The 18,105-nt window shown below is 43.4% G+C and overlaps 1 protein-coding gene across 2 annotated transcripts in view; it reads left to right on the top strand.

The window, feature by feature from the left end:
- The window catches only part of LOC147425061 (putative sphingolipid transporter spinster homolog 2), a 71,997-nt gene extending 54,466 nt beyond the window's left edge, over window positions 1-17,531 (top strand). For both annotated transcript variants that reach the window (XM_086500139.1, XM_086500140.1), the window contains exons 5-14: window positions 14,916-14,991; window positions 15,079-15,153; window positions 15,237-15,339; window positions 15,515-15,682; window positions 15,780-15,856; window positions 15,942-16,055; window positions 16,173-16,292; window positions 16,371-16,499; window positions 16,583-16,661; window positions 17,104-17,531. In XM_086500139.1, the coding sequence (XP_086356265.1) occupies window positions 14,916-14,991; window positions 15,079-15,153; window positions 15,237-15,339; window positions 15,515-15,682; window positions 15,780-15,856; window positions 15,942-16,055; window positions 16,173-16,292; window positions 16,371-16,499; window positions 16,583-16,661; window positions 17,104-17,198 (1,036 nt within the window). In that variant the 3' untranslated portion in view covers window positions 17,199-17,531. The remainder of the gene's footprint in view (window positions 1-14,915; window positions 14,992-15,078; window positions 15,154-15,236; window positions 15,340-15,514; window positions 15,683-15,779; window positions 15,857-15,941; window positions 16,056-16,172; window positions 16,293-16,370; window positions 16,500-16,582; window positions 16,662-17,103) is intronic.
- Window positions 17,532-18,105: the final 574 nt, after the last annotated feature.

Raw genomic sequence — 18,105 nt, 5'->3', positions numbered from 1 at the left:
TAAATATCATACCGTTCAGGATCCACTGATTCTTCTGCTTCTAACTGAAATAAATCAACGTCGACTGGCTTATGTCTTAGAGGTGATTCTGAATATCCCTCCGTACTTCTGGAAAGAAAGTCAGCTCCACAGAGGTTTCGGCCAGGCTTATGGAAAATTCTGAATTCAAATTCCATAAGGAACATCATCCATCGTATCTGCCTGCCTTGAATAATAACTTTGTTAATCAGAAACAGAAGAGCTTGATGATCCACATAAAAATGGAATAACTTCCCCAATAGGTAATGCCTGAACTTCGTAGCGCTAAAAACCATTCCGAGAGCTTCTCTTTCAGTAGTGGTATAGCCTTGTTCAGCCTAACTGAATCTGCGGCTAGCAAAATAGACTGGATAGTCTGTTCTGCCATCTGGCTGAGCTAATATTGCCCCCATTGCCAATCCTGAAGCATCTACATGTACATGAAAAATAATATCCCAATTCGGCTGCCTAAGGACTGGTTTACTGGTAATGGCTTTTTCCAAATTCTGAAAACTCTCCTCACACTCGGCAGTCCAGTTGAACTTACTGGTCTTCTTTGTAAGCTCATATAGTGGTACTACTTGGGAAGCAAACTTGTGTACAAATCTTCTATAGAAATTCACATAACCCAAGAAAGAACTCAACTCTGAAGCAGTTCTGGGTGCTTTAGCTTGCTGGACACACTGTATTTTGTCATTGGCCATCTCTATTCCATTGCGGGAAACCACATGTCCCAGTAGCTCTCCCTTCCAAACCAGAAATACAGATTTGAATGGATTCAAACAAATCCTCTTCTCTTGACAGCGTTTAAAAACCATCTCCAGGAATAGAAGGTGCTGTTCCTCATCTGAATAGACAGTGAAGTCATCCATGAAAATAGCGAGGAACCGATGAAGAAATTCATGAAACATCTCCATCATACACCGTTGAAAAGTAGTTGGTGCATTGCACAGGCCAAAAGGCATCACCAGATATGAATGCTCCCCACTCAGTGATGAAAGTGGTCTTGGCTCTATCTTCAAGAGTGATCTGTAACTGGTTATAGCCGCTATAACCATCCATGAAGCTATACATCTCATATCCTGCGATCTCATCAAGCAACATATCAGTAAAAGGTAAGGGAAATGGATCCTTAATAGTCTGGGCATTTAGTTTCCTATAGTCGACACAAACTCTTAATTTCCCATTCTTCTTAGGAATGACGACTATGGGAAATAACCAATCACTGCTTGCTACTTCAGCCTTGAGAAGATTATCAATCTCCTCCTTGACCTTCTTTGCATAGTTGGGGTTCATCCGGTATCTTTGCAATCTTATTGGCCTAGCATCCGGTTTCAGTGGTATTCGGTGCTGACAGACTTCAAGATCTACTCCCTTCAAATCTGTATGTTCCCAGGCAAACATATCTTTATAGTTCTGGAACATTTTCCGTGCCTTTTCCTTCATTGCTGGTTTGAGGTGCTTTTTGACTTTGATCATTCTGGGATTTTCCTCTAATCCCAGGTTCCACTCCTCTACTTCCTGATCGTCTGGAAGCAACCAGTGTAACTAAGTCAGACTTTGTAAATAATTAATTTATTTACGAGAACAGAATCATCTAATTAGTTGTGTGTACACCAGAATAGACCTAGCAGTTCTAAGGCCTCAGGTGAGCCTAAATGCGGGCCACAACACCTCAGAGGGACCTTAGCAGAAATTACCCTGAAGCCCTAGTGATTGGGAAATCGGGTCTTCAGAAAGGGGTAAGCAGTAGCCTCAGATTTTAGGCTCAGGAAAAATACGCGCGTCAGTACAAGCACATGAATGAGATGGGGTCCTTAGAACAGTGACCCTAAGGCTAATAAAGCTAATAAAGCCTTAGGGTAAGTTTTGTTAAATTAAATTTAACGGTCCGTGCTCGGGCAGGCGGCTGAACGAGTGTGAACAGGTAAAGGCGGTGTAGTGCGAGTGCGGCATTGCGCCGGCAGACCTTTGGTGTTCTCATAAAAGAATCATTGGTAGCATTTGTTAGTTAGTTGCACATTTTTAATTAATGAGCTAGAAGTTTTTAAAGTCAAAAGTTGAATGGTTTTTAAGTTTTTAAAGTAAGTGTGCCAAGTGGCACACTTACCAATGCAAACTAACTCTCTCTCACTCTCACTCTCACCCTCTCTCTCTTCCTAGCGCCCCCTCTCCCTGATGGCTATTTAGGAGCCCCCCCTCCCCCATTTTCAGGGTTGGTAGTGCACCTACCCCCCCTAATGTGAGCGTGCTCTACACGGTGGAGCCCTCCATTGAAGCTTGAGAGCAACCCCTTGCGACATATGTGGTAGCCTTGTGCTCCCATTGTCAAGAACAAGGGATCTCACAATCATAGACACCTTCTGGTGAAGTTTCATCGCGGGAAGCTGCCGTAGACGCTCTCTTAGCAGAGTGCGGCTGCTGTAATTCTCTGTTTTCAGCCTCTAATCACCTCGATTAGGGTTGTTTTCAGCAGATTAGCCATAGAAATTCTCTTCTCTCTCCTTATCTTAAGTCTACATCAAGTTTGGCGCGATTCCATCGCGAAGAAGACCTCTGTTTCGGCGTAGGGGTGTGCACAGGTAAGAATTTCAGGTTATGTGCAGAAAATTACAGCAAGCATGTGCGTGTGCATTTTGCTTGTTTCTCTTTTGTGTTCGATGCATGAATGAATGAGCATGAAGGCAACACATAACGGAAGATGGACTCTCCTCTGTGAGAGCTTCCGATGAGCTGTTTTGGAAGATAGACTCTCTTTTCGAGAGCTTCCAACCAATCTCGCAGAAGAGGGGAAATCCCCTAAGCAGAAAGAAAGTGGAAACACTTTCTCAGTCAGTAGTCAGAACAGAACAGAAGAAAGAATAGAGGACGGGCGTATGCCCCGTTCTTGTGCTTGTAAAGATTCTCCCTTAGTAATAAAGATATTCTCTTTATGGGGGGGGGGACCAGCCCATCTTCTGGTCCCCAATGGAGTGTCAAGTTTTCTCTCTCTCTCTAATTCTCTTGAGTATTTGAAGTGCAATTAAACGTCAGTTTACGCTTCCGTATTTTTGTGACAGTGGTATCAGAGCAAGGTCCTCTCTCTCTCTTCCTGAAGGGATTGACGACTCTTGGCAGACTGCAGAAATGGGAGGACGCGAGATAGAGTTCTCTCTCCTTCAACAACAAGTGGAAGAGTTGCAGAAAGCTCTCTCCCATCCGGAAGTCCAAAAGATTCTCCATACTCTTGAAAAAAGGAAGGAGAAAATGCCGATGGGGTCGGGAGAAATCCCGCAGAGCCCAAAGACGCCACAACCAAGGAAAGATCCTTTGATTGGAACCTCCCGCATGCACGAGAGGCAGAAGAAACCTCCAAAACGTCATGTGCGGTTTAATCCAAAAGTTCAAGAGCAGGATCCCCCTGATTCCCCTCAGTTCTCTTTCATGAAGGATCTGGATGACATAGTTGCTCCGGAAGACATGTTTCTCGACGATCCGTCGCAGCAAGAAGTGCATTCAAGGGAAAGGACTCCTGTCCACAAGGAGTCTAAGCATAGAAAGAAGGAGCACCATAAGAAGAAACACTATAGGCAGAAAACATTCAAGTCGGGAGATAAAGATGTGAAATTCGACACCTACAATGGACGGCGTGATAATGACAAAGCTTTGGCTTTCATCCGCCAATTTGAAGTTGCATTTGCAGAAGGGAATTTCAAGGAAAGATCCAAGCTTCGCCATGTGAGTTTGTACCTGAAAGGCACCGCCAGCAATTGGTGGTTAACCCTTATCCTGGAAGATCGCAAACCCCAAGATTGGATTGCCTTCAAGAAGGAGTTCTACGCATAGTTCCTTCCTCCAGACTATGAGGAAGAGGTAAAGAAAGAATGGGATCAACTTTCACAGTCAGAGAACGAAACTGTTCCACGCTATGTGGATAGGTTTTGGGACGTTCTCTTGAAAGTCACTCCTTTTAAGAAGATTGACGATTCGGAGAAGATGCGCAAGTTTGAAGCAGGTTTGCATGAAGCCTTGCAAAAGGCTATGAAGCTTTACCCTCGAGGTAACTTGCAGATACTTATGGAATCAGCCCGCATAGCTGATGGAATACATGACAAGGGTACTCCCAGGAAGATGGAGCAAAGCACTTACCATGCCAAGCAGAAGGCTCTCCATGAGCAGCCTACCTCTTCTACTTCTTCTCAAAAGAAGAAAAGAACCGCCTCCGAAGCAGAAGCAAAGCCAAATCAGCCCAAGAAAGGGAAGATATCTCTCTCCTGCTGAGTTGCGAACCTACATTAGTGAAGGAAGATGCTTCAAGTGCGGACAAGTTGGTCATATGAAGGGTGACTGTCCAACCAAACCTCCACAACAATCCTCTTCCGATGCAGTCCTAGATGTACAGGAAAATACAACCAAGGATGGAAAAGAAAGAGCTCTTCTCAAAGCATGGGGTAGTATCAACAACTAGCGGGCTCTTATTTTGTTTGACCCTGGTAGTACAGACAACTTCATCTCTACCAAGCTAGCTGACGACCTAAACTTGCAGCCCAATCGTTTTGGAGTCTCTATTCAAGCGCAATCTGCTTTCAAAGGGCAGAACTCAAACTCTACTCCAATCATAGGGAAGTTGAATCTAAAGGTCGACGACTACAAGGATCAAGAGTCTTTCTTACTAGCTTCACTTGAAGGATGCGATGCTATCTTGGGAATGCCTTGGCACTATAAGATGCATCCCATTCCTGACTATGTTCAGAAAACCTTATCTTTTGCTCATAAAGGAAAGGAGTATCTTGTACTTGCAGATGTAGGTGATTGGCGTATTCCTATCGCCAATCACATTGCCATCAAGAAAGAAATGAAAAAGTGTGTTTCAGCGTACTTGATTTTTGCAAGAGAGAGAGATGTGTCTGTTTCACAACTTTCTTCCTCTTTAGAGCAAAAAAGACTTAAGTTAATAGAAAGATATAAAGATTGTTTTGCAGATGAACTTCCAAATGAACTCCCACCTTCGCGACCTGAGGATCATACAATTGATTTGATCCGAGGAAGTTCTCCTTCAAATCAGCCCCCTTATCGAGTTAGTCTAATGCAGCAAGAGGAAATTCTCAAGCAGATTAACGAACTTTTGGAGAAGGGCTTAATAAGGCCTAGTACTTCTCCATATTGTTCACCTGTCTTGCTAGTATAGAAAAAGGATGGCACATTCCGCATGTGCATAGACTATAGATCTCTAAACAAGATCACAATCAAGAATCGATTTCCAATCCCTCGGATTGACGACATTCTTGATAAGTTACAAGGAGCCAGTGTCTTTAGTCGTATAGACTTGAAGAGCGGTTATCATCAAATCCGCATAGCTCCTCAGGATGTGCTTAAGACTTCATTTAGAACAACCTTCGGGTTGTATGAATTTCTAGTGATGCCTTTTGGGCTCACTAATGCACCGGCTACATTCAACAGAATGATGGATAGAATCTTCCACTCATACAGAAGTTTTACAGGCGTTTTCTTTGATGACGTCTTAATCTTCTCAGAGACGGAAGACGAACACTATAAGCATCTCGCCTTAGTGTTTGAAGAATTACGCAAACACAAGTTATTTGTGAATGCTAAGAAGAGTGAGTTCTTTCTAAAAGAAATCCACTATTTGGGCCATATAGTATCTCACAACCAGGTGAGAATGGACCCTGATAAGATTCAAGCAGTTGTAGAATGGCCTACGCCAACTACAGTACATGATGTACGAAGTTTCCTTGGCCTCTGCTCTTATTATCGGCGTTATTCGAGCTTTTGCCGCGATAGCAGGTCCCCTCCATGACCTGACAAAGAAGAGGATTCCATTCCATTGGGGGTCTGGACAAAAACAAGCTTTCGAAAAGCTTAAGTATCTACTTAGTCACGGACCTGTTCTCACCGTCCCTGATCTTCGCAAACCTTTCGAGGTATACTGCGATGCATCTGGAGATTGTGTAGGAGCAGTTTTGAACCAAGAGGGTCACGCGATAGCCTATGAAAGCCGGCGCCTTAAAGATGCAGAGTTGCATGCCTCCATATACGAAAAAGAGCTAATGGCAGTAATTCATGCTCTTTCCATTTGGAAACACTATCTATTAGGAGCTGATTTTATTATCAAGACAGATCATCAAAGTCTTCGCTACTTTCTCACACAGAGAAAGTTATCAGAAAAGCAGATGAGATGGGCCAACTTTCTTTCAATGTTTCATTTTCAGATTTTACACACTTCTGGAACAAAGAATGTAGTTGCAGATGCTCTCTCCAGGCGTCCAAAGATCAATGCACTAACAACAATTTATCATGAGGAACTAGAATCTCTCAGCGAGATGTATCCTCAAGATCCAGACTTCGCCACAATTTGGGCAAATCTTCAAGCCTGTCACCCAAAGCCACCTTATTCTATCAGGGATAATACACTCTATCGTCAACAAGCAATATGCATAGCTCAGCCCTTACGACAAAAGGTGATGGATGAAGCACATAATTCGCCACTGCCCGTGACACTGTTTTAGATCTCCTCAAGTGCTATGTTTCGGAACGACAATCCGAATGGAAACAGTACTTACCAATAGTTGAGTTTGCGTATAATAATACCATACATTCCTCAACTATATGTTGGACCATATGTTGGACCTCCTCCAGTGGCGCCCGTACAAGAAGATCCTCCAGAAGTCGAAGAGACTGAGGAAATCCTTCAACTTGAACAGATAATACACCACTCGGAGAGACAACTCAAGTCGGGGAGTCTACATTGAAAGTATTTAGTCAAGTTCAAGAATTACACTCCTTTAGATGCAAAGTGGATGATTGAGTCCGATCTTAAGGACTACCCTGACATCTTGCACAGTTATGTTGACGCTCTACAATTGAGGTCAACTGTTTAGAACCAAGAGGGATGTAACTAAGTTAGACTTTGTAAATAATTAATTTATTTACGAGAACAGAATCATCTAATTAGTTGTGTGTACACCAGAATAGACCTAGCAGTTCTAAGGCCTCAGGTGAGCCTAAATGCGGGCCACAACACCTCAGAGGGACCTTAGCAGAAATTACCCTGAAGCCCTAGTGATTGGGAAATCGGGTCTTTAGAAAGGGGTAAGCAGTAGCCTCAGATTTTAGGCTCAGGAAAAATACGCGCGTCAGTACAAGCACATGAATGAGATGGGGTCCTTAGAACAGTGACCCTAAGGCTAATAAAGCTAATAAAGCCTTAGGGTAAGTTTCGTTAAATTAAATTTAACGGTCCGTGCCCGGGCAGGCGGCCGGACAAGTGTGAACAGGTAAAGGCGGTGCAGTGCCAGTGCGGCATTGCGTCGGCAGACCTTTGGTTTCTCATAAAAGAATCATTGGTAGCATTTGTTAGTTAGTTGCACATTTTTAATTAATGAGCTAGAAGTTTTTAAAGTCAAAAGTTGAATGGTTTTTGAGTTTTTAAAGTAAGTGTGCCAAGTGGCACACTTACCAATGCAAACTAACTCTCTCTCACTCTCACTCTCACCCTCTCTCTCTTCCTAGCGCCCCCTCTCCCTGATGGCTATTTAGGAGCCCCCCCTCCCCCATTTTCAGGGCTGGCAGTGCACCTACCCCCCCTAATGTGAGCGTGCTCTACGCGGTGGAGTCCTCCATTGAAGCTTGAGAGCAGCCCCTTGCGACATATGTGGTAGCCTTGTGCTCCCATTGTCAAGAACAAGGGATCTCACAGTCATAGACACCTTCTGGTGAAGTTTCATCGCGAGAAGCTGCCGTAGACGCTCTCTTAGCAGAGTGCGGCTGCTGTAATTCTCTGTTTTCAGCCTCTAATCACCTCGATTAGGGCTGTTTTCAGCAGATCAGCCATAGAAATTCTCTTCTCTCTCCTTATCCTAAGTCTACATCAAGTTTGGCGCAATTCCATCGCGAAGAAGACCTCTGTTTCGGCGTAGGGGTGTGCACAGGTAAGAATTTCAGGTTTTATGTGCAGAAAATTACAGCAAGCATATGCGTGTGCATTTTGCTTGTTTCTCTTTTGTGTTCGATGCATGAATGAATGAGCATGAAGGCAACACATAACGGAAGATGGACTCTCCTCTGTGAGAGCTTCCGATGAGCTGTTTTGGAAGATAGACTCTCTTTTCGAGAGCTTCCAACCAATCTCGCAGAAGAGGGGAAATCCCCTAAGCAGAAAGAAAGTGGAAACACTTTCTCAGTCAGTAGTCAGAACAGAACAGAAGAAAGAATAGAGGACGGGCGTATGCCTCGTTCCTGTGCTTGTAAAGATTCTCCCTTAGTAATAAAGATATTCTCTTTATGGGGGGGGACCAGCCCATCTTCTGGTCCCCAATGGAGTGTCAAGTTTTCTCTCTCCCTCTAATTCTCTTGAGTATTTGAAGTGCAATTAAACGTCAGTTTACGCTTCCGTATTTTTGTGACAACCAGTTTGGTCCGCTTCCTTTTCGTTTGGTCGATTCTTCAGCGTAGTCCCAAGAAGGTCCATTCATTTCTGAATCATTATTCTGATCCAGTGGGTACTCTTCAGAACATACGGGTTCTTCCATTATACCAGTATCAGCTGGTTCCTCCATTCTTCCAGTTAGCTGAACTGTTCTTTCCCCTGCATTGACTTTAGTAGACTGATCAAGGAATTGTCTCTTCTGCTTGTCAGCTTGCTCTTTGTTCAGTAGGACTGCATTCAAATCGATTTCTGCCAAAGGAAATATGTTCATAGCTGCTAGCATTCGCTCAATTTTCTTGGCTCTGTATTTCTGACACAACTCCTTCGGCCTCAGTTTCTTTTTCCAGCTCCTGGTGTTGTTGGTCTGGATTTTGATTCTGCCACTGGCCCCTTCTATGGTCAAAGTTTGGTTTGCATAGTCATGAACAGCATGTGCTGTTCTTAACCATTGGCGGCCTAGTAGCATTCCATATGCTCCCTGCACATCCAAAACTAGGAAACTGGTTTTGAATTTCTCCCTCCCAACTCTTATCTGCATGTTTTCAATCATATCCGTCGCCTGTACGACTCGATGATCTGCCATTCTTACTTTGAATGGTGCTGGTTTCATGTTACTGATACCCATTCTTTGCTGAAGATGGTCTCCCATTATGTTAACTCCTGCTCCTCCATCCAGTATGACGCTTGAGAGAGGTTCCCCACTGCTTCCTGACCTTGTAATCTACCTGAATAAGTGGAACTTCATCATCCCGGACAGCCGTCAGGTCCATGTTTTGGCCTTTGCCTCAGTCTTCCTACCTTGTCTCATAAAGTTGGCCACCTCATGCAAGGTCTTTCTTATATCCTCCAGCTTTACAGTCAGCTTCTAGATTCTATCACAAATTTTCACATGAATTTCCTCTCGCTCTTGGTGAGACTGATTGTCAGAGCTTGAAGAACTGGTGTCTTCACACTGCCATTCTTCTTTAGCAGTACTTCTACTCTTTCCATCCACTCCCATTTCATCAGCTAGTCCATGTACTACAGCCAGCATGGTCTCTGTCATGGCCGGTACTGACTGATCTTTATCAATCGATTGGACTGGTATCTTCTGAATGACTCGATTGGGCTGGTATCTTCTGAATGACTCTAGCTTCGGAACTCTTTGGTTGCTCTGGCAGCTTCTTAGCTAAATCCTTTGTGATTTTAACTGCTAGTTCCCGTTGCTCTTGCCACTCATCTACCACCTTTTCTTTACCTTTGGCCTTCCAAACTTCCCTTTGTTGAGCCCACTTGTTGCTGTTAGGATTGACTGGTACTTCTGAAATGTCTGGAATTTCTTCAATGATTACTCCCTTGCTCCTGGTAACCACCCTGACTGGAACTGGCTCTGGTGCCTTAGCCTCAGTAGCAGTCGTTACCGGTGCATCTGGACATTGGGCTGCAAAATGACCATACTTTCCACAGGTATAGCAATTCATTCTCCTGGTTTGGAAGTTGCCTCTTCCTCTTCCTCTGTCCATTCCTGGTTGGTATCTGCCATGTCCTTGACCAGAACCATTGGTACCTGGTCTTTCTTCTTGAGCTACTTTGATTGGTTCTACCTTCACTGGTTCAATGTAGGCAACCACTGATAGATCCTTTCCTTTCTTAAAATGGTGAATTCTGATGCCACAATATTCCATAGGTGACCAAAGGCCTTGCAGTAGGTACATTGTGGACATTCAGTGGAGATGTGGTCCTTGGATTTACATCTTGAACACCAAGTCTCCATCTTTCGGACCGGTTGTCTTGTGTTGCTAATTTCTGCAATCTGCCTAGCCATTTCTTCAATCTTCTTGGTCCATGGTCCCTTCTTTGATTTCTCCTTTGTTCGTTCATTGGAGCTGCTCTCGGAGCTGTTGGACGTTGCACTAGAATCAGAAGCTTCAGTAGCCGAGCTATTGCTACTGGTCCTTCGCTTCTTGTGGCTCTTCTCTTTCTTAGCCTGTTGTTCCAGCTTTAATGCTCTTTGGACTAAATCATTGAATTTTTTTGTAGGGGCTGGTACTTCTTGTTCCCTAAGCTTCTTGCTTCTGAACCCATTCAGAAACCATGCCCTCAATCTCTTCTCAGACGGCGGTTCTTGCAACTGCTTGGTTAGTTCTTTTTATCTTTTCTACATAGCTGCGGACTGACAAATTCCTCTGTTTGATCTGATCCAATTCACAGAGAATATCCTCGTCCCCTCGATTGTCGGAATATTCCAACCTGAAGGCCTTAAGTAATTTGTTATATGATCTCAGCTGGCATGAAGAGTAATGGTAATACCATTTCCTCGCTGCCTCCTTCAAGGTTTGTGGAAAATATTCCCTCCAATCATCTTCATCAATGTTTTTTAGTTCAGCATACTGCTCGAAAGCTTGTATGTGAACATCTGGATCATCCTTTTTCCCTCCTTTGAATATGGGAAAGGAAATCTTCAGGGAAGCTATGTAATCATTTCGATTACTGCTGATCCCACCACTTCTCTTCTTGGCTTCAGAATGACGCTTGGGAGCCTTCTTGCAATTGTCAGTGTCAGCATCCCAATCAATCTCTGTCTCTGTCTCAGTATCAGTATCTTCTCGGTTTTGTCTGCTAGAAGTATGGTGACTTCCCTTTCTGCCCTTGATATGCTCATCTCTCTGGCGAGACTGAGAATTCTTGGAACTCTTTGCCTTTCGTGCTTCCCGTTCTGCCCGTCGGCGTCGAGAATGACTGGAGTGCTGTGAGTCCTGCGCCTCATCACCCTGACTATGCTCCTCCCGAGCTTCAGTGTCAGTCATTTTCTCTTGCTTGGGGTCAGACTCTCTTCCTGACTGCTCAATAATGGGGTCCACACCAATGGTAGATTTCCGACCATGATTGGATTTTGGTGCCATTGCTGAAAACTTCAACTGGGAGAAGAGTCTTTCAGTCAACGAGCTTCAGCTCGAGTCACCGTGATCGCCAAAATGGAATTGGAGCTGATCTCTTGAGACAGCTAATTCTAGTGTTGAAGGATTTCAGCTACTAGTGTGGGAAGATTTCAGACAACAGACTCAGCAGAAATCAGAGACTAGACTGAAATGTGGATACTGAAATAAGTAGCAGACTTATAGACTGGAATAAGATTCAGATTCAGAAGACTGGACGAGAAGTAAGTATCACTGAAATATATGCCATGATTGAGATTACAGATCAAGATTACAGCGAATATGATTACAGAGGGAAAGTACAGCCGACAATACTGCCACTGATGCTCGAGTACAATTATAGCCCAAAGCGCTAATACAAGTATAACAATTGTCAACCCGATAATTATGTAATGGGCCCTATTTATACACTTCGGGTTTATTGTAGTAATTACTAAGTAATTCGCTGCCCATCTTCTAAGAACACGTTCCCACATGGTGATTATCTAGCCGTCTACATTGCCAAGTGGCCCAAATTCTCTTATGGCGCACACAAGCTTCCTTACTCATCAGAAGTCAGTGCTAACTGACCCGACCAGTCCCATACTGACCAACCTAGACTCCCGATGTGAGAAACCTGCTCGGCCTCAATTATTTCACATTGGCCATGCAATGTCCACTTGCACCTTTTCAAGGGTTCCGAGGGGAACACGTAAAGGTAAAATAAATAAAAATATGTAGTACATACTTAAAGAAGGCAACAAGAAAAAAACACCTCCTTGTGACAGGAAAACCCTCGTTGTGGTCCCTCCTCGTCAAAATACAAGTGTTCAAACGCTTCGGCAGCCACAAGTCAATCATCGGACCCTCTGCAGAAGAATCCGAAGCATGATGGAAAATCAAAGGCAACTCGCATGGAGGATCAGAAGAAGAATCGTTGTTTCGACTGCCTCCTGACCGGCCACTTCCGTGGTGACAAGGCGTGTCCAAAGCAAAAGAGGAAGTTGTCTACCTGCGCACCGGCGACTACTTTGATAAACGTCGTCGACAATCCAGGTACTTTGTCTTTTTCCGATTCAGAGATTTTTCATGTCAATGCACGTAGCTGCCCGGGTTGTCGCATTAATTTGGTCCGCACGATCTTCTTTGCGTTAAAGAAGAGATCAATGGTAATGCGGTGACGCTCTTATTCTACAACGGCTCTACATATTTTAATTCTTTTCGTGTGGTATAGGCATCAAAGCTCAATACGTCACCTATAGACCATCCGTATGTGGTCTGTTATGGGGAACGTCGGAGCAATCAATAGACTGAAGTTGTGCCGCGACTCGACCTCCGAATCCACATTACCATGAAGTCTTGGACTTCCGCATCATGGGCCTTGAGCATGTAGATGTTAGTTTAGGCATGCCATGGTTTTATGATAAGACAACTTCTCTTAATATTGATCACAAAATCCTGCTCGTAAAGATAATTCTTGTAGATGAAGAGAGCATATACAACCATAAGCTCTTTCTCACAAATAGAGGCATGCAACGCTGCATCCTCAATCCGTCTACTTTCATAAGCCATTGTATGACCTTCTTAGTCAAGCACTGTTCTGATACTATCTCTTGAAGCAACCTAGTGAACCACAATCCTCAAATCTGGACCTATCAGAGTAGGACCATGACTCAAAACGTATTGAAGCTTTTAAAAAGCTTCCTTTTGCTTTAGTTTCCGTTCGAAAGAGTTTTTCTTCTTGGCTAAATCATATAGAGTAGCTGCCACATTAGCAAATCCTCTTTTGGATATCAATAATAGGAGCATAGGCCCAAAAGAACTACGTACATTATGCATTGTAGCCAAAGTACTCGAGGCCCCATAAATGGCCGTGCACACTTGATTTCAATGCCGTACACAAGCCATGCTCGTGGCCGACTGCCCCTGGCCCATTTCACACCGGCCATGCATCGTCCTGGGACCTCCGGGCCTTATCCACTTGCCAGTATCAAGAGAAAATGATGAAAAAACAAACAAACAGATAAAATGCATAGACAACAAGATACACCTCATAGTGACATGGCTTTTTGGCCTAGGGAGCGGAGAGATTAGGGAGATAGCTATAGCTTTTACAATGAACTTCTTGGTAGAGTAGAGCTGTGAAAATAATTTGCTTTCCTTTGCTTTGAGGGCCCATCTTCATTCATGTACTTGTTTTTAGCGTGCAATCTCTTACTTAGTTGGATTTTACTTTGCCCTTCAGATGTGCACTGGCACGTGCACACACACACACACGCACACTCAGGCGCATGTGCGCGCGCGCGCACACACACACACACACACACACACACACACACACACACACACACACACACACACACACACACACACGCACACGCACGCACGCACGCACACACACACACACAGAGAGAGAGAGAGAGAGAGAGAGAGAGAGAGAGAGAGAGAGAGAGAGAGAGAGATTGATTTAAGCTGGCCAGATTTGATGCCTTTATGTGGCTGCTGCTTTCCTGGTTAAATTTTTCGAACTTAGTCAACTTTATACCTACAAAACTCAGTCAGAGGTTAATCATGCTCACACACACTCATTCTTGTGTCCATGGGGGTAATCTCACGCGTGAATGCAACACATATCTATTTTTGAAGAACATTTGCTTTTCCTTGGTCTGAGGACCCATCTTCATTCATTAGCTTGTCTTACTATGTAATCTCTTCCTTAGTCCGCACTTTGCTCAAGCTGCAAGATATATCCCCCGCCCCCTTCTCCCTTTTCCACTGAAGAAAACCAACCCCCTCTCCCCCCCCCCCCCCCCCCCCCCCCCTCCTTGCCTGTGGCGCATATATAAAGAATACTCGTACTGCAGTATCTTATCTGCATGTTCTACAGTATAGGTCTTTGCAGTGTTCTTAGTCACTCATCATGTGACACGTAAGAGATACCCCTTTTTGATGTTCTAGTCACCTATTCTAGAACAAATATTTTTGGTGCACCATCCCACGAAGTATGACTCTCTTCCTTACTCCGCTGCTCTACTTGCAAGATATTCCTGTCTTGATGCTCTAGTCACCCACCCAGTGTTGCATGTATTGCCGTACTGTTTTTCTTTGTGATGATCATAGTCACGGATCATGTGACACATGAGGAATGCCTGTTTTGGATGTTCAAATAAGCCCTTCTTGATGCTCGTCACCTATCCTAGAACAAATATTTCTGTTGCATCATCCCACAAGGATGACTGGAGCATTTGGAATATCTGCTGGGCCACCAAGAACAAATACTTCTGACCATCTACTACACTCTAGTCATCCTTCTTATCACTCAACCGGAATATTCCTTCTCACATGTGGATCCACCTGTCTCATTTAATGATTCTGAATGTATTTTTATGTCCTACCAAAATCTATGAAGGATTGGTGCATTGTCACCAAGGGTGCTCTGCCTAGTTATTTTGTGTCTTAAGCTCTAGCTACTTTAGCAACACAGGTAGTATCAATGGTTCGTTTCTTTGCAGTAGAGAGTGTATTGGCATCTGAATAATCAAATCATGTTTGTTGAGCTGTCCTGATTCTGGTTGTAGGTTGGTGGGTGTGGGAGAAGCATCTTTCATCAGTTTGGCATCTCCATTTATTCGTGAGAGTGCTCCCCATAACAAGGTTTGTTCTGTGTGTATACAAACTTGTTCTAGTCATGATGACAGAAATTTGGGTGTTGAGTTGGAACTGGTCTTTATGATGCTACAGAGATCAAGTTGGTTGGCGTATTTCTATATGTGTATACCTGCTGGTATGGCTTTGGGTTATGTTTATGGTGGAGTGGTAAGGGATCATTCGCATGCTTGTTTGGTCTTTTCATTTTGTCATGTGCTGCCTGTATTTGTGCTAAGAATTTGGGTCTGCAGGTTGGAAGCTCTTTCACTTGGCGGGTGGCTTTCTGGGGTGAATCGGTGTTGATGCTTCCTTGTGCTTTGATTGGTTTTGCTGCTGGATTTGCTCAGAATAAAGGTAGGAATTTTCCATATGGTTTATATGCCGCAAAATATTCTTTATTTTGTGTGTTTCGTTTCAACAAGATCTTTGTCGTGAAGAGATTCAGATGGTTCTGCATCTTGAGCATGAACTTCAAGGTTTCAAATTTTCTTTGGACATGGTTTTTCTGATTAATTGTTTACTTGGGAAGCCAACAAGATGGATAAAGACATCACAAACCCAAAAGAGGCAGAAGAGAGGATGGACCCAGGAAATGGCAAACCTGTCATTCCTAAGAGCTTAAGCATGCATCTTAAAGCGTTTTGTGGAGACGTCAAGATGCTGTTTCAGAGCAAAATATACACAGTTAGTGTGGCAGGTTTGCATACTTATTTTCCAATAATGATGTCTATGGTAGAAGATTTGGACTTATTGAGGCCTTATGAACAGTCCTAACTCTTCAAGTTTGAAAGCAGGCTCTGTGGCATTCAATGCGGTGCTTGGTGCTTATTCATATTGGGGTCCGCGAGCAGGCTATGCTATCTTTAATTTGGTACGTATGGATTTTCAAATAGCTACCATGGAAGTGCTTAAAAATGTCCGCTGCCCTTTTGATCTAAAGAAGCAGGTTTTTGCAGACAGATGCGGACTTCGTTTTTGGGTGCATGACTGCTGTCTGTGCCGTCATTGGAACTCCTGCTGGAGGAAACATTTTTGACAGTATTGGAGCAACTAGCTCCAATGGCTTTAAGGTATGTAGATTCTACGTAGTGCAGATATGTCCACAAGTCTCACTGCTCATATGTAAATACATAAATTTTTGGGGAAGATTGTCCTATACCCTCTTACTTGTGCTCTGGTTACTACAGCTTCTTACAGTTGCCACTAGTGTTGGAGGGATAGCTTGCTTTGTGTCGTTTCTATCAAAGAGTCTATATTCTTTCATTCCTTTGTTTGCGGTCGGAGAATTGTTTCTTTTTGCAACACAGGTATGTTATGGTTCGTAGTAAAACTTGGTATTTCTCTCATTCCCAAAGGGTCACAAATAATTCTTTTATTATTTGCAGAGCCCTGTCAATGACTTGATATTGGGCAGTGCTTCAGAAGAACTACAGCCTCTTGCAACAGCAGTATCAACAATATGCATTCATGTATTTGGAGATGTGCCATCTGCTCCTTTAGTGGGAGCAATGCAGGTTGTGTAGCCATCTTATCTATGTATTAAGTTGTTAAATAAATATGCTTTACTTGAGAGGACTTCATTGTCTTTTGTTTGCAGGACTATTTAAAAGATTGGCAGATTACGACCTTGCTTCTAACGACTGTCTTCTTTTTGGCTGCCTTTATTTGGGGTTTAGGTAAGTGAAGCTCTTCATTCTGGGTGCGTCCATAGGGATCCGTTGCAAAAAACCATGAAATGTAAAGTGTCCTAGTACTTTCATTTGCACTTTTTTGGATGGCATTAATGAGTCTGCACCATTCCTAAGTTATGCATGAGATGACTGGATTTCAAGTTTTTACTGATTTCTTCCATTGTACCATGGACTTAAACCACTGGCCTTCTTATAACCTGTAAAATTTTTCCTTTGAATTTGTATGAAAATTTTTAGTTCATAAGAAGAGTTTTATTTAGAGCCTTATATCTAATGCCCGACATCAATACGCGCACAGAGTTCCCTCTCATTTGCCCTCAAACTCTTTGTCTTTGCACTCTCTCTCTCTCTCTCTCTCTCTCTCTCTCTCTCTCTCGCTAAGTTACACTTATCAAAGAGCACTCATAATCCTCTTTGAATCATACAGGTATACTCATACCAGCTGCAAAGGAAGCGGCCCTTTGTGAAAAGGTGGATCTTGAGGAAAGTCAAGAGAAGGTGCCATTCCTGGAGAAAAGATGAAAAATGGGGCAGTGTACATAGGAAGGCCAAGAGTAAATGCTCAGAATGCTGCGGGAATTTACTGCGCTTCGTGCATGTCGGCTCTCAGAAGGAGATGCAGAATTCTAGTCAATATTCTCTTTGCCTGCATCGACAACCCACAGTTTGTAAATACATATATACTGTCGGTTTCTTGTAGCCCGATCATTCTACGTAAACACAAAGTTTGCTATACAATTGTATGATATAATTAACTTGGAAATTCCAAGATTGGTACCAGACAGTTAAAACTTGTAATTCCAGGATGTGTACCAGCCAATTGATTTTTCTAATTTTATCTCTATGTTTCTTGTAGTTCTCCTCACTTATGTCCAAGAAATTTGATATATATATATATATATATATATATATATATATATATATAGAGAGAGAGAGAGAGAGAGAGAGAGAGAGAGAGAGAGCCTGTCTGCCTGCCCACCTTTCTACAAGCCTACCCGTTGCATGCAAACCTGCACATTGACCATATACCTGCCTGGCCAATTTTTTCCACTCATACAGACAGATACACACGCCCTCTCTCTCTCTCTCTCTCTCTCTCTCTCTCTCTCTCACACACACACACACACACACACATCCACACACTTACACGTACGTGTTCCATCACAATCACACTTTGGTTAGGGAGGGGTGAGGTTGGGTTTGGGGAAGGTACTGGATCAATTGGTTTCTTGGGGCTCGGCCCTCTCGAGTATTATGGCATCATCTATTATCATATCCGGGGGTCTCCAATAGAAAATCGGTGATTGTGTTGAGGTTCTCTCTCTTAGAGACGTTGTTGGCCAGCTAGCTGGATGTATTTGCGCTTGTGTCAACATTTGCGAGTGGTTGCAGTGTACTCTAGTCGTTTCGGATGAAGGCACATTGAGGG

The sequence above is a fragment of the Adiantum capillus-veneris genome, chromosome 25 (assembly GCF_014529385.1).
Source record: "Adiantum capillus-veneris isolate H3 chromosome 25, ASM1452938v2, whole genome shotgun sequence".
Classification (NCBI taxonomy): Eukaryota; Viridiplantae; Streptophyta; class Polypodiopsida; order Polypodiales; family Pteridaceae; genus Adiantum; species Adiantum capillus-veneris.
This window is presented reverse-complemented; position numbering and strand designations above follow the sequence as displayed.